Source organism: Miniopterus schreibersii (assembly GCF_964146895.1).
Source record: "Miniopterus schreibersii genome assembly, chromosome: 18".
NCBI lineage: Eukaryota > Metazoa > Chordata > Mammalia > Chiroptera > Miniopteridae > Miniopterus > Miniopterus schreibersii.
The window spans coordinates 20090335-20106607 of NC_138121.1; the positions used below are offsets into that span (position 1 = coordinate 20090335).

A 16273-nucleotide genomic window follows, 5' to 3' on the forward strand; every position below is an offset into this window, starting at 1 on the left:
ACACATTAGTAAGGCCCACTTTGTTGAGAATCTATACAAGCGATGTAAGAAACCATCTTTGCAACACCCGTGATGCATCTGCTTTGGGGGAGGCGTCGTCTTCAGGCACCAAGCCCTTGGGAGGCCATTTGCCTATTACTAGCATTCTCATGCGATAATGTAAATTCCATGTATAGACGTTGTGGTCAGTGTCACTTGCTGCTGGATTAAAAGCGTGGCTGGAGTGGGAGCTGACTGTTTCCCAGTCACATAGATTGTGAAGATAACGCTTCCCATGGCATGGTCACTTCTACCCATTGCCCATCGCTTTGCCCTTCAACTTTTTATTCCTATTAAACATTTATCAGCAAGGGCGTTCATCGGTCCGGTGACCTCCCTTAAGACTGTGAACAGTTAGCGAGAGCCACGCTTTTGAGGTTATCAGAAGGGAGCTGGATGCATCCGGCCACGGGGGGGGGGGGGGGGTGTCCGGCCTCTGCTGCACCAAGTCGATCACACTGGACGGGGACCGGCCATGTGGACACAGTGAGGGACTCAGCGATGTGCTTGGACACTTCCCTAAGATGAGAACCCTCCTCCCAGGTCCGTGGAGAACCCCAGGCGCCGAATGAACGCACATTTCCGTGGACATGTCCGTGGACATTTCCGTGGCCGCCTGTGTTGTGCCGTGACCAGGGTGAAGTCGCAGCCAGCTCGCTGCACAGCATCTCTCTTGTTTCACTTGATCTCTGCCCCCCTGCTCCGGGGCGGGTGTGTGTGTGTGGGGGACCACCCAAGTAATGTTTTAGCATCTGAGTCCTTCCCTTGGGCTCTTTCCTAAAGTGCCTGAGCAAAGACAGTTTGTACTGGGAGTATTTTAAAAATACGGATTTTAAGGCTTGGGTTGCTCAGCTGAGAGCAGTGACCACATCGCTGGCCGTTCAGCAGGGTGGCGTCCAGTGCCCGGGCCCCTCGGAAGGGGCTGCTAGCTCATGGCAGTGTCCTGGGAGACTAAGGAAACCTTGCTGTCCATGAGGACAGCGGAGTAGAATAGCTTCTGACAGAGTTCACAGAGAGATGCGATCACCACGGGGTAGTCAGCTGCCAATTTAAGACGTTTTGAAGGCCGCCGGGGACCTCAGGTGCAGCTTTGAGGGGCACCCGCCTATAGCCTCGGAGAACAATGTGCCGAAAATGAGGTTTAGGCTCTGATTATAAGATAGCAAAGCTACAAACAAAACTAAATGTACAACCCCGTAGAGTTCCTATGTCAAAATCAGGGCCCTGATGGGGGGGAGAAAAAAAAATTAGCCCCTCAGACTTGCCTGGGGATATATGGGTGGATAACACAAGATCTTTTTCAGAGTCCCTGGAGTCCCTCCTTGCAAGGAGATCAGCTTTCTGTTGCCTGGAGCCCAGGTGAAGGCCTTATTGAAAGCAGGTGCCTTGCAGGATAAGAGTTTTTCTGCCCTCGCTGCCTCTCGTGGCCTCCAAGTCAATAATCAGGGTCAGTTTTTCAACGTGTCCCAAATGACTGAACAGAAGCCCCGCTCCTGGGGCGGAGGTGGGGTGGGGATGGGGAAAAGCCAACACAGCCAGGCTGATTCGGGACATTGCTAATAACATGTCAGCCAGAACCAGGGGCGTGTGGGTAGTAGTCATTTTTAAGGGTTTTAGACTGATCTGATCGTGTGTTTGTGTGTGTACGTGTGTGTGCGCAGAGACTGATTATGACAGAATTCATCAACATGAACACATTCTCCTGTAATTCAAGAGTTAACATTTTAGCTAAAACACTTGGAGCTGATCCTAATAGTTTTCTATGATGGCACCATGGAGCCTGGATCAAAAGTCTCCAAACAGGTGAAGTGAAAATATATAGTGAAGAAAAAATTGGAAGACTCAGGAAGGCAGGTGTGTTAAAATGATTTACGATATACTGTCCGTCTCCGCAGCCTGATGTAATTGCCCTGCCTCACTCTGAGAAGCTTTGGTATGGATAAAATTTTTCCTTTGAAAGTGCTAAGAAAAGGAAGCCAGAAAAAGGGTATCAACCAATATGTTCCAAAACGCAAATAATAATGGTATAGTAGATGCATTAAATAATCTCTCAGTGATTTGTCTCTTTCTTAAAATTAATTTTCACTTGCAAGGTTAGTACTCAATTCTGAATTCTACAGTGACGTAATCTAGAGCTGGGCCATGAGTGGATGATGACTGAGATTACCAAGACTGACCTATAAATCAATTAGCAATTATTGGCATATTTATTGAAAATTGAAAAAACAAGTTATCAAATCAGAATATGTAAGTAATTAGTTTTCTTGAAGTGAGTTCATGACAAAGAGTCACTATAATTTAATTCCAGCATCAGTTCAGTCATTAAAAAAATTAATTCGAGGCAAATTTCTTCACTCAACTTATTTGTAAAATGAGTTAAGACTCAACTATTTCTAAACTCTTTGGATAGAAGTTACATAACGTTACACTTATGAACTACGATTTATGTTGAAGTTATTTGTGTGGGTTTGAAATGTCACTGACAGTCACTAGTAAATGGGTTTTAAGGAGAAAGCCACAGAGCCAAATGCCTTCTAAGGTCCCCAAAGAGAGCTAAGAACATGATGGTTCTCTAAGCAAATTTACAAGATCAACTTTTGAAAGTGTTTTGAAATATTAGCTCTGTGGGTTGAGTCATTGAGTGCTTTTATCACAAGTCTCAGTTATTCCTCAAGGACACATTATCTATTATGCTAAATTAATCTACTAAAGATAGATGCTCTCAAAATCTACTTCCACTAAAGGGGAAAAACTACACATTACTAAACAATCTTTCAATAAAATAATTGGCATTGAATTTAAACAATTACCCCATAAACTATGTAATACCCTGGGGTGCCAGTACTCAATAATAGCTTCAAATAGCCCAGAGCATATTGGGCAAGTATATATGTGTATATATATGTATACACACAACACACAGAAATTGAAGAAAACAGGAAAATTCCAGTCCCGATTTGTATCTTTTGCCAATTCCCACGGTGTAAATACTCCCATCATGGTCCATTTCAAGTGGCCAACTTGTCTCTGAAGACTTGAATAAAATCCACAGAATTGGCTTTCTGATGAGCTGGTACAAGCTGGCTCCAGCGCACCTGCTTTTAACCTTGTTTAAAAGTGAACACCTATAGAATTGTATTTTTAATGGTGACCACAAATGAGCCTTAATACGCATGCTAGGAATCTGAGTGGACTCAATACATACTGTGTTATTGTCTATGGGATTCAAGGCTGCCTTTTAGGACTACTCGTTTCTTCCTGAGTTCCATGGTTTCAATGATAGTTGTGACCATAAAAACTATTAATCATTTGGCAAAGGCTACTTTTCGTGTGTGGGGAAATCAAGAGAACAGATTGACACATAGGGCACAGAAGAACAGGGACAGGAACAACAAGGTGTTTCACTCCACCAGTGCGTCAAGTTGGTCCCCTGAAGGGACTCTCAGCAGCACTGACCAGGTTCACCTGGGAGCACTTCTTGAACTTCTAGCACAGAAGCTACGCCTTCCCTTGTGGAGATGTGGTTCACTGCCCTTGGGAAGTGGTACGGACAGGCCAGTAGGGAGCTGTAAATTCTCCTGAAAGCCAAACCCTTTGGGGATAAACATGGGACACTGGGCCCCCCAGGGAACTTGTGGCATGAGAGGCACAGAGCCACTGCAGCAGGGGCCAGTTGGAAGTAATTGCGGGAGCTGGCGCCGAGGATGCAGCCACTATGGGCTGCCACTGGTGGCACAGACAGTCCTGGGCAGGGGGCTCGTCGGCACCCAGACACCTTGAGGGATCTCACTGTTGCTGTCTTCTCTAAAGGGCACCCGCTCTCATTTGATTCTTAACTTCCAAAGGAGACATGGGATATATTGACCTTTTTTTTCTTCCATCATGTTCTTTCTTAAGCTTAGACAAAAACTATTTAAACTCGGCAACCCTGGGAGTTTTGGTGCCTAAAACCGTATTGCAGAGACTTGGCTCGGTGAGTGGATCCAAGGGGGTGACCAAGGTACTGGGACCCTGGGCCGTAGGAATTAGTTAGTGCTTAAATATCCTGATGGCTTTCCAGCCTTCTCTATGGGTCAAGATTGGACATTAAGGAGCCCTTTAAGAAAGAATGCTTGTGTGTAACATAGTTGGTAAGAATAGTGATCATTTAGATTCTACCACGTGCTTACTTCCAGGTGCTTTGTTTAGTAATCAACATGCATTAACCTGTTCAGGCCTCATAATCACAGTGAGACTGGTATCTTTATTATTGTTTATTACAGTTATTATGTCCAAATGAAGGTGGGAAAACTCAGTTTTAGGGGGGAATATGTATTGTGCCCAAGGTTTTACAGTCAGGCTATGAGTTGAACTCACTTATTTGAAAAACCTAAGAGGGTGATGTTTTACTTCTGCTACTGAATGTATATATATGTACATATGTGTGTATATATGTATGTGCATATATTTGTGTGTGCGCATGTATATGTATGTTTACATACACATATACTTGCACATGTATTAGACATTTAAGGAAAACTACCAAGTGGATCACTTGGAGCATTTAAAATACGAGGTTTCTCTTTTTTTTTCCCCTCTGCCAACTGTGGTCATGAGACAATTCTGCATTGGGATTTACACATTTATGATCAAGTAAAAAAGGGAAGGCTTATTTTGGGGGTAAGTCAGATCCATGGTATAGTTTTTCTATAGATCGCTAAATATTTGAAATAATTATTGTTATTTTTGTTGATTTCGGCTTGCTTATGTTATTTTGTTTGGTTGATTACTTGTTGAATGAGCAGGGAAAGCCCAGGTTTTGGGTCCCGCGATGTGTGGGGAGAGCGGCTGTCCCCCAGCCGTCAGCGCAGACGTGGAGGAAGGGCAGGGAAGCATTAGCGAAGGTGTCTGGAGTGGGAAGCTCATCCGCAAGCAAGTGGATATTTACGGTTTAATATCTCGGCAAGCCAGTTTTGAGGAGCTGATTTAGCATTCCCCCATCATAGAGAGAATCGATCCTCTTGTCCTTGCCTAAAGTCAGATGTAGTGAGATGAGATGAGATGAAGGTGATGTTTTTTGTCTGCAAACTCAAGACGAGCCAAATGTTAACCAGCTATTAAAAACTAAAATACTGTTATCTCTCCCCTGTTTTTGAAATGACAGCCAGAGCACAGCTACTCAGCATCACCCAAACATTCTCTGCCCTTGGAGTGTTTAGCTAATTTACTCTATTCTTTAAAATGTATTTTCTACAGTAAGCACCTATAAAAAGGATTACCATAATTGTTTTTGCCTATGGCAAAGTATAAAGAAGGCCCGAGCTTAGTGGCACAGTTATTTTTTAGACGTGCAAACACAGCAGTTCCTTTTCCATTTGACAAGCCAGCTATTTCCATAACATCGTAACAATTATATATTACATAAATGCTTCCACTACATAATGAATACTTTTATTTCTTGATTCAGTTTTATGTTGGGGAGATCATATTGGCATTAAGAATGTGGAAAATTCTTTTAATGCCATCTGGGTTTCTATAATATATGCCAAATGGATACATGAGTTCTAAAAATTATAGAAAATTGCTAACTTCAATCTATGGTCTTTAAAAAGATTTGATGTATAATCAGAAGATTTATACTATTTCACCTTATTGTTAGTTTTTGGATACCTATTTTCCAAAAAAAAAAATTGTGGGAAAAACCTTAAAAATTTAAAACTTTCTATGTAAATAATATTGTTTACCATTATTTTTAATGAATAAATTAATACTATTCAAGCAGCAAAGAAAAGTACAGTGTCCCCCTTGCCCATGGTTTCCCTTCCTGTGATTTGAGTTACCCTCAGTCAACCATGGTCTGAAAATATTAAATGGAAAATTCTAGAACGAAACAATGTTTTAAACTGAGCACCGTTTTGAGTAGTGTAATGAAATCTTACACTGTCCCCCTTTGTTCCGCCTACGACACGAATCAGACCTTTCCCCGGTGTATCCAGGCCGTATATGCTCCCTGCCCATGAATCACTTGGTCGTTGCCTTAGTTATTAAATCGACTGTGCAGTGCTGGTGTTCAAGTCGCCCTTATTTTATTTAATGATGGCCCCAAAGCATAAGAGTGGCGATGCTGGCTATTCGGATGCGCGAAAGAGAAGCCATAAAGTGCTTCCTTTGTGTGAAAAGTGTGTCTGTACAGTGGGGAAAAAACAGTATATAGTATACAGTGTTCAGCACTATCTGCAGTTTCAGGCATCCACTGGGGGTCTGGGCACGTAGGCCCTGTGCCAAATACATGCCCTGTACACAAATAAAAACTAAAGCATTTCCCTAAATCTCAGCATCTAAAAATAATCATTGCTTACATTTGGTGAAACTCATTGTGGTCACTTGTAAAGGCACAAATAGAAAGGTGATAGATGACAGGTATGTAAGAAAAAGTACATCTAAAAAATAAATTGTGTTTTTCATTTTTAAATGAAATTACTTTATTGAACACTGATATATACAAGTGATAGAAAATGTAAACGGCACAAACAAGTCCATCATCCTGTCACCAAAACGTGTCTCTCCGAACACAGAACTTGATTTCTCATGTCCTGGGAGCAATGAGGCAAATAATGTTACTTATGTTCAGTGAATTTTTAAATGAAATGTTTATGTGTACAATATATTTAATATAAAGCTTTACATTTATTTTTACTTTAAGTGGAAAATAAACAGGTGAAACTGAAAAAATTTCAGTCGTGCACAAATGTTTAAACACAAAAAAGTGCAGTGTTCCTTTAAAAATTGGTCTAAAGTTAAGAAAAAATAAAACATAATTTCGGTTCTTTAAAAACCACACACTACAGATGGGCACTTGGGCCGCTTCCAAATCTTGGCTATTGTAAAAAGGGCTGCAGTGATCGTAGGGATGCGTAGATTCCTTTGAATTAGTGTTTTGGGTTTCTTTGGATATATTCCCAAAAGTGGGATCGCGGGGTCCTAAGGCAGTTCCCTTTTTAATTTTTTTAAGGTGATGCCTTACTGCTGTCCACAGGGGCTGCACCATCGTGAATCCCCACCAACCGTGCACAGGGTTCCCTTTTCCCCGTATTTCGATACTGGTTGGTGGTTGTCCTACTGATGACAGCCGTTCTGACAGGCGCGGGGTGATACCTCCTTCGGTTTAATTTGCCCATCAGTAGATGAGTGGGCAAAGTGGCTCTGGTACATTTCCACTGTGGAATATACTCGGTTGTTGAAAACAGAAGGAAAGCTGACCTTTCCCGACAGCGTGGAGAGACCGGGAGGGTACTACGCTAAGTGAAATAAGCCAGGCAGAGAAAGACAGATACCACGTGATCTCACGTGTGGAGTCTAATAAACTAAATGAAGTGGAGACAGACTCGTGGATACAAAGACGGACAGCTGTCGGCCGGGAGGGGTTTGGGGCTGGCTGAGAAGGGTGAAGGGATTAAGGGAGGGGAAGAAGACTTTATGGACACAGCCAGTAGTGTGGTGATTGCCCGAGGGAAGGTGGGGTGGGGTGGGGTGGGGGGAGGTAGAAGAAGGTAGAGGGGGGATAAATGGTGATGAAATGAGACCTGACTTGGGGTGGTGAACACACCCTACAGTGTACAGACGATGCGCTGTGGAACTGTGTACCCGAAACCTATATAACTTTATTAACCAATGTCATCCCAATAAATTCAATAAAAAATAAACATAAATTTAAAAAATACAACCACACTACATTATAACCAAAGAGCCAAATGTTAAGTACTCTGAGGGTTCTGGTAAAAGCAGAATTCAGGTATCGTAACTTGTGAGTGCACTGCTTTCTCTCTGGAAATTTATTGATCGGATATCAAATTCTCTTATTTTAATACGCAGGTGGGTACCCCAAAATGCTTAGTGATTATTGCTAATTGTATGCTTACTAAACGTTAAATATTGTTCAAAGGCTGCACAATTTGTCATTAATGCTTTTATCATTCAGTTGGATCAAATGACTTTACCTCGATTTTTATTTTTTTAAAATCCTCATCTGAGGATATGTTTTTATTGATTTATTTTTATTTTCTTAGAGAAAGGGAGAGGGAGAAACATCGATCAGCTGCCTCCTGCACACACCCCAACCAGGGAGCGAATCCATAGCCTAGATATGTGCCCTGACCGGGAATCAAACCTGCAACCTTTTTGTGGAAGGGATGACTCTCCAACCAACTGGGCCACCCAGCTGGGGCTCTATTCTTAATTTTTAACAAAAATGTAAATGCCCAGGAACTTAGCTGGCTTAATTGTTAGTTTTAATTTATATTTCAATCTATGTAGTATACTACCCCATAGTGTAAAAATATTTAATGACACTAAGTGGATATGACTAAATGTCAAGCACTATTCTAAGCATTTCAATTTATTCCCCTAAACAATTCCTTGAGGTCAGATACTGATAAATTGGATTTAGAAAGTTGTTCCAGGTTTCACTGTAGGGGAAATGATGTCATTTACACAGTTTGGTTACTGATCCCACGTGCTTAAGGGCTGCGGCCTACTCCCTCTAAGTTTTGATCTAGGTTAGAACCGAAATGCAAAGCAAAAGCTAGACCCCGCCCTCGAAGATCTCCCAAAGCAGGGAGACAGGGAAGTAAACCAGGCAGTTCTACCCACTGTGACACAGAGAAATACAGCGACGGAATCTGTGCGGAAGTCAGGGGAACGAGAAACACAAGAGGAGGAGATGTTCGTGCTGGGAATCAAAGGGCAAGGAAGAGTTTCCAAGATAAAAACTGTGTGTGTGTGTGTGTGTGTGTGTGTGTGTGTGTGTGTGTGTGTGTAGGCGGAGTGCCAAGGGGAGGTGTGGGTGTCAGCATTTCCATGTGGCCGGAACATCAGGCATGACCAGGGGAAGCCACACAGCAGCGTGGAATCGTTGGGTACATTCCAGGTGCCGGATAGATGACATGTAAGATGCAAGCAATTTAACAGAAAGAAATGAATTTAGTGAGAAAATAAATGCTAAGGTAAGAGAGGGCTTCGGATGCCTTGAAAAGACATCTCATTCTGCGGGCGACGTGCTATAGAAGATTTTAATCAATGAAGGAAACATTTACGTTGCAGGCAGATGACTGGCTGTCGTTTTCAGATGGTAGGAGATAAATGGTGGAATCACGAATGTAGTTATAAGGCTATCATAATTCTCAGTGAGAGATAATGGGATGCCTTATTTTATCAACACCCTTGGTATTGCTTAGAAAACACACGATTTTAAACATTTCAGGGAAACGTTAACTGCAACATGGAAAACAATACCCGCCTAAAACAGAAACGTGGTTCCCTTGGAGGAAGCTTCTACGGAAAGGATGTCTTTTTTCCAACATGAAACGTAAATAAAATAGAGGACTGTAACACAAGAGCTAATAAGCTATTGCAACTAAGGAAAACTAAGGTCTCTGCTCAGAATTTCTAGATAATTGGCTATAGTTTTCTGTAGCAGGAAAAATTTCAGATATCGCTAAGATGTGCAACCTCTCAAAGACATTTATTGCCGATGAAATCGGCGAGGCACATTACCGAGATGTTTTCGTTGTCAGGGCTACAAAACCAGAATTGATCCACTGCAGAAACCATGTGAGGACCAGGGCACCAGGGAGCTTCGCAGCCATGCAAGAGCCACGTATCCAGTGAGAGACAAAGACGCTCCAAACAAATAGTTCGTCCCATGGAACCTTGTAGTTAACCTAGCATGAGGATCGATGTCATCTTTTCTATCATCATCATCATCATCATTATCACCATTTAAAAATTCTAAGTCCTTATGTTCATTTGACCCTACAACAGCCTTAAGAAGTTGGCACTATTACAATACCTATCTCTGTATGTGTCTCTTTTATTTTAATCTTCACCCAATGATATTCTTTCCATTGCTTTTTCAGAGGGGGGAAGGGAGAGAGAGAGAGATCAACATGAGAGAGACACATCAATTGGTTGCCTCTTGCAGGCGCCCCAACCAGGGCCAGGAATCGAGCCTGCAACCGAGGTACGTGCCCTTGGCTGCAGTCGAACCCGGGACCCTTCAGTCCTGGGGCCGATGCTCTCACCACGGAGCATACAGGCTAGCGCAGGTCTCTGTCTTTTTTAAGCCACGAGAAAACATGGTGTTAGAGGATTTAGGCTACTGACTCTGGCGAGTTCACAAATTCTTACCCAGTCGGTGTGCATTTAGAGCCCACGCCGGATTCGGGTATTTGAAGGCAACTCATGAGAAGTTGGTAGGAAGCCTGAAGTTACAGGGATCCAAGCAATAAGGTTAGGCCAGTGAGAATAATCTCTGGATAGTTGCATTCGGGCCCAGCAGAAGAAAGTCACCGGCGATCGGCGCTGGGCCCAAGTCATAGGCTCCTGGAGGCGACCCAGGAGAGAGACCGTCAGTGCGAGACACGGGCAGGCGGGGGCACCGGCTCTCCTGTTCCATACCAAGCGACTCGTCTCATCCCTACAAGGACCGATCCTTTCCGTTGCCATCGTTCCCGCTTCGCACACGAGGAACATGAGCACGAAGGGGTTAAGGACCTGGCCTCGTGCCCATGGCCAGCGAGGGAGGTGCCAGGGTGAAGAGCCACGTGCCGGGCGGCGCTCGGCCCCCTCCGGGGACGCGTCAGGCCCCGGAGCATATGGTCGCGCTGCGTGAGCCTCGCATTCGCTTCCAACCTTGAAACTTGACAGTCGTGTGCACTCCGCTGACTGACACATTCCTATCACACGCACACACACGCACACGCGGAGTGCATCTCCTTGAAGTTACACTGCCTGTCACGTTTGGAAATTCTTGGAAAAAATAAAACTGCGTCTGCATGTCATGCATGGACTCGTGCTGTAATGGGAAAGGCATTGAAATCCTAATTTGAAGAAATGCTCCATTTGCATCTACATGCAGCTTTGTGATTTATGACAGGGAGACTTTTTGGCTAAGATGGAAGTTTTACAGTGGGAGTGATTTTTCATTTTCCAATCTCAACAGGAACTTGGAAATGAAAATTTAAACATTAATCAAAACCCATTTCCATTTTTGTTAGAAAGAGTAACTTGAGATAACATTCCCGAGATGTTCTTATTTGGCATTGCATAGGTGAGTGAAATACCTATTTATAGACTAGGTCGATACGGAAAAAAATAAACCACAAAATTATGGTGTACTTGTATGTGGAGTGGCTGGCCATCCTCAGAAATCCAAAGTCCTAGTAAATTACTCAGTAATTTAGAGAAACTCACCGCCATGGAAAGCAGTTATTATGAAACTTCGTAAACCTTCCTGACATTTGGTCCTCAAGGCCTAACTCTCAAAATCCTTTCTTTTCCCTCAATTACTGTGTATGCAAATATCGCTGGGAAAAAGGGAAACAGTCAATAAAGGGTTGTGTTACCCCCCACCCACCACTATCTGTTGCAACCAGATAGGAAATTATTCAGGAATAGAATCATTATACGTATTTTTAAATTACTCTTCAAGCAGATTTTTATCGGAATATAATAAATATGAGATATTTTGCCATTCTCGTGGGATAACATATTTTTTTATCTCTTCCTTCCCTCAGTAAGCAGAGAATAGCAGCAGTAGTTATTGAAATGAAGGCAGTGAGATATCAGAGTGAAAGATAATGCAGAGCCTGGTTCATCTAAATAGGTTAGGAAATCTCATTTCCACTATATAATAACTCCTGGAGAGGCAACTTTCTATTTCAGATGAAAACTCTCCCTGTCATAAATCATAAAGCTGCATGTACATGCAAATGGGGCATTTCTTCAAATTAGGGTTTCACTTCCTCTCATTTCAAATGGAGGTTCTATGATTTTATTTCCATACGTCAGCATAACTTGTCAGGTTTCATTATAATCAGTGTTAATAACATATCCGCTTACATTATGTTCATCCAAACTATACAGTTTTACATGAATAAAACAGAAGTTCAATAAAGTGCTGACTGATACCTGGTCTCAGCCAGGTCCTTACAAATGTAAAGATGATTAAGCAATAACCAGCTATAAAAGAAGCCTAAATACGAAATTATGCCCATATCCACAAGTGTTTCTATTTTTTCATGAGACATGTTAAAATTCTGATGATTTTTTTCCCCCTTATAAACTAAATAATCTCCCAAATTGCTCTTTACTTGTCCCAGACTTTACTAATAGTGTTATGAAGTGGACTTTGGGGAGCTGAATCTCTACAGCTTAAGTAATTAAGAGGTAGGTGGATATGCTGAAGAAGTCAGTTGGGGCCCAGTGGGTATGGCTCAGGGGTTGAGCATTGACCTGGGATCCAGGAGACAGAGGTTCAATTCCCGGTCAGGGCACATGCCCAGGTTGCTGGCTCGATCCCCAGCAGGGTGTGTGCAGGAGGTGGCCGATCAATGACTCTCTCCTCATTGATGTTTCTCTCTCTCCCCTTCCCTTCCTCTCTCTGAAATCAATAAAGATATATTTTAAAAAAAGAAAAATCCGGTTTGTTCAGACACAAGGTTACCACATAAGGGATGTCGCTGCCCTGTATGTTGGTGGAGTTTCTTGTGCATGTGAAAATTAGTAAAGCTCTCTCCCGAGACTTGAACCATCCTGAAGTCCCTGCTGGCGCGGAACTTGCTATGTGTGTGCTCCTTTCCAGACTTCAGGCTGAATGACGTGGAGATTAGGAAGGGACAGGAGATTCCAAATTGGCACATCTCCCAGAGAAAATTCGGTGCTAAATACTTGAAGTGATAATTGGATAACTAGTGGTCGCCAGAGAAATTGCTAAGCAGTTTACGTTTTTTGCACGTGGATATGACTGCAATTTAGTATTTTCGCCCCGCACAAGTCTAGTCTCAATCTCATGTTCAAAAACAAGTCTCGTGTGTTTCTACCTCTTTCACACTAATAATGTAAGAGTCATCACAAGTTATTCATTAAAATCACATAAAGGAGACTATCCACTGTGGGTTTTCAAGTTATTTTACAATATATATTGTAGATATATCTATATATACATCATAAAAGTATCTGCCTGTTATATGCATACATATAACACAACAATGTAAAGAAGATTATCCCATTCAAAAAATAGCTTTAGCAAATAAAAGCAAATTGTTTATGCTGAGAGCTGGATACTGACTCTACTGAAACAATTCCTCCGAGAAAAAGTGATTAACAGTCATATGTCAATAGTCATATTAACCCCAAATCCCTATTGCCAGCAGTTGTGTGTGTGTGTCCCTCAGAGTTTCTGGTGGATGGTGAGTGAGACAAAATTGTGTTTTACTATGACAACTAGTTTTTTTTCCCCCTAGGATAATTTTTCAACAGAAGTATGTATGCTGAGCAAGAAATTAATTTTATTTTCCCATGTGACTGAAGGATGGCAGTTCTTTGGTAGTTGGCCATTCAGTCAAAGCACCAGCTGGCAAACAAATCAAGATAATTTTTGTTTCTCTTCTTGGCATGTTGCCTACATGTTGAATGCAAACGAGAGGCTTTTAAAATTATAATACTAAATAGAATCTTGGGTCCTAGCCTAGAACTGTATTAATGGTTATTGAGATATCAGATCACAACATGGTGTGTGGTTGAAGTTCCAAATGACAGGTGTCTGTTCTCTCTTTCTTTGGTAGTGATCGTTGTTTTTAAATCTATCCACAGGTTACGTCTTAGATCTACAGATGACGTCTTAGATCAAGGTAAAAGAAGAACTAAAGGTAAGAGTATTTGTATAACTTCACGACGATAGTCTACAGAGGTGGGCAAAAGGCATTAGACTAGAAATGTTAATGCCTCATTAAAACTGTCTTCTAGTGCTTCAGGAAGATGGAAATTGTAAGAATCAGGGTGGTTTCAGAGATGGGGAAATTGAAAAACACACACTTGCAGTCCTAGATTAGGATTTTTTGTGTGGCTTACATTGAAATTACCTTTCTGTGCACGTGGGGTGCTGCAGACGGGAGCTGTGCGGGCCTCGGGAGACGCTGAGCAGGCCTTTACCCCTCTGAGGTCGTGCCCTCGCCGTAAGCACGGTGGCTCTCCTTCCATAGCAACCCCCATGGTCAGTGTGAGTCGGATGCTTACGTCCATCTCCTGGCGCATGGATGGGATATTTCGCTGACATGCATAGGAGATTTCTTTGAAACTTGAACAAAGTATCTTAACTCGCATGCATCAGGCACTGCGATATTTATAAACGTTCATTTATGTAATCCACACAGCATTCATATACATAAGATTGTGTTCGTTGGTTCCCCAACTCCATCTCTCGATCAGTATGTTCTCTTTGTTCATCATAAAAAATATCCTGAGTGTTCTCTTTGGCTTTCACTTTCTGGGGGGAAGGTCCCTAACCTGGGAGTTCGGACAGAGGCCTGTTTCACTGTCGCTGTACTTCATATATAAAAGGAGGGGCACAGGTCCAAGGACCGGTCAAGCTCTAAGATGGCCTGACCCAGCGCAGGTACTAGATTTTTCTAGTCCTGTGCTGTGGTGGGAGAAAAAAGGAAAGCAAGTACCAACAGCCATTTCAAGAAACATTACCATCTGCCATGACTTCAACAACAACTCACAAAGAACAGTAACAACCACAAAATTCCTGATCAAAGCCGTGACTGAGTTTATGAATCTGATTTTCATTTCCTGTAGCTGAATTTCTGAATTTGATTTTCATGTAAATTCTGTTCTGAACACGAAGTGAGCCATGAATTGAAATCTGAAGGGGTCGTGCTCCGCGCTCATGACTGTCTCCAACACCCATCTGCCCAGCTCCCCCTCCAGCCCCCATCCTCACACAAAAGACACCATTTGGGCTGATGTTTATCCGATGCTGTGAAATGGAGTTAATCATTTGAGAACAGAAAAATGAAGTTGTTTTTAGACTGGTAATGAAATTTCTATTTGTTTTCGAGATTTTATTCCCCCTCACCAAGAACATTAAAATATTATAAAATATTACCTATTGAAAATTGTATGTAAATATGTTGGAATCCCTGTAGAGAGAATCAGTAAAAATTCAGATTTTATGCAAAAACTGTCATAAAAGTTTATGAAAAATAGTAAGAGGGGCAAGAGGGAAGCTGCTCTAATATAGAAATTTAGCATCTTTTACTCCAAAAATAAGATGACACAGCAAAAAACATCAATAGCATATATATAGTTGTAATCCCTAAACTTAATGTATGGAACTTTTAATAATTTAGGAAAACTGACTTTTCAAGGGTAGTCAATGATTTATAAATTTTAAATGAACTGCCTAATCGTATTAATAATATTCACCTCACACGTTCAAATGTCTAGTCTTCAGTGTTTTAGTCTGGCCTAGGTAAACATAACTCTTAAATTGAAAGGATATAATTAATGCTGTAATTTACATTACTTGTTCAGTTATTTCTCTTTCATATTTCACCTTCTATTTCGTGATTGAGAAGTTTTAAGCGATGGCATTTATTCTGAAAGTTGATATTACCATTTAATCTTGTAAATTCACAATGAATTTATTATTGCGTGTTCTTACAAGCAGACTATGTCTTATTTCCTGGCTTGGATCGTTTTTACCTATGAATGCATGTTATTGTGTGTCTCAAAAAACAACAACATCCCACAAAACTGTAAAAAAGAAATATGTGTTTAAGTACCCCCAGAGTTCTAAAGCTGAAATCGGTGTGATAGCTCTTTTATATCTAGATACCTGAGATTAAAATACCATCCCCTCCCCCAACTGTTTGCAAAGCCATCTCACAATGAATGGGGGAGGGCGATCATATTTTAAATCTGATTTGTAGAGCAGGGATTCTTACAGCTCCTCCTGATGCTTCTCTCATTCAAACAGAAGCGTTTCTGTTCCTGTCAACGTAACAACCAGAACAGGCCTTGTAATGTTGTATTTCTAGACTTTGTTTATGTTTTTGAATTTCTTTTCTTTACCACAGTTGTATTAACATTATTTAATCAAAGGCCTACTGTTGACTTTTCGAACAGGGTAGTATTTATTCGAATGCATATTTTCCGTATTAGCCAAGGCTTTCTGAAACCATCCTGGTGTATCAGATGAATATATAATTAGGGATTTTTCTAAATACGCAATGATTGCCGAGCAGAAAATTTCTTAGTTTTATCCTACCCAGAGTGGTAGGATAAAAAAAAAAAAAAAAGACCCAAACACTCTTAAGCTTTACATCGAGGCATAATCTACATGAAGAAGAACGTGCGTCGTTACTACACAATTCAATAAATTTTCGCAAACTGAAGACAGGCAGGTCGCTGC

The 16273-nt window shown here is 41.6% G+C and overlaps 1 protein-coding gene across 1 annotated transcript in view; it reads left to right on the forward strand.

Moving 5' to 3' along the window:
• The window catches only part of CNTNAP4 (contactin associated protein family member 4), a 309483-nt gene that overhangs the window by 232101 nt on the left and 61109 nt on the right, over positions 1 to 16273 (forward strand). Inside the window, exon 22 of the mRNA XM_081118184.1 lies at positions 13669 to 13724. Within this exon, the coding sequence (XP_080974310.1) occupies positions 13669 to 13700 (32 nt within the window). The 3' untranslated portion in view covers positions 13701 to 13724. The remainder of the gene's footprint in view (positions 1 to 13668; positions 13725 to 16273) is intronic.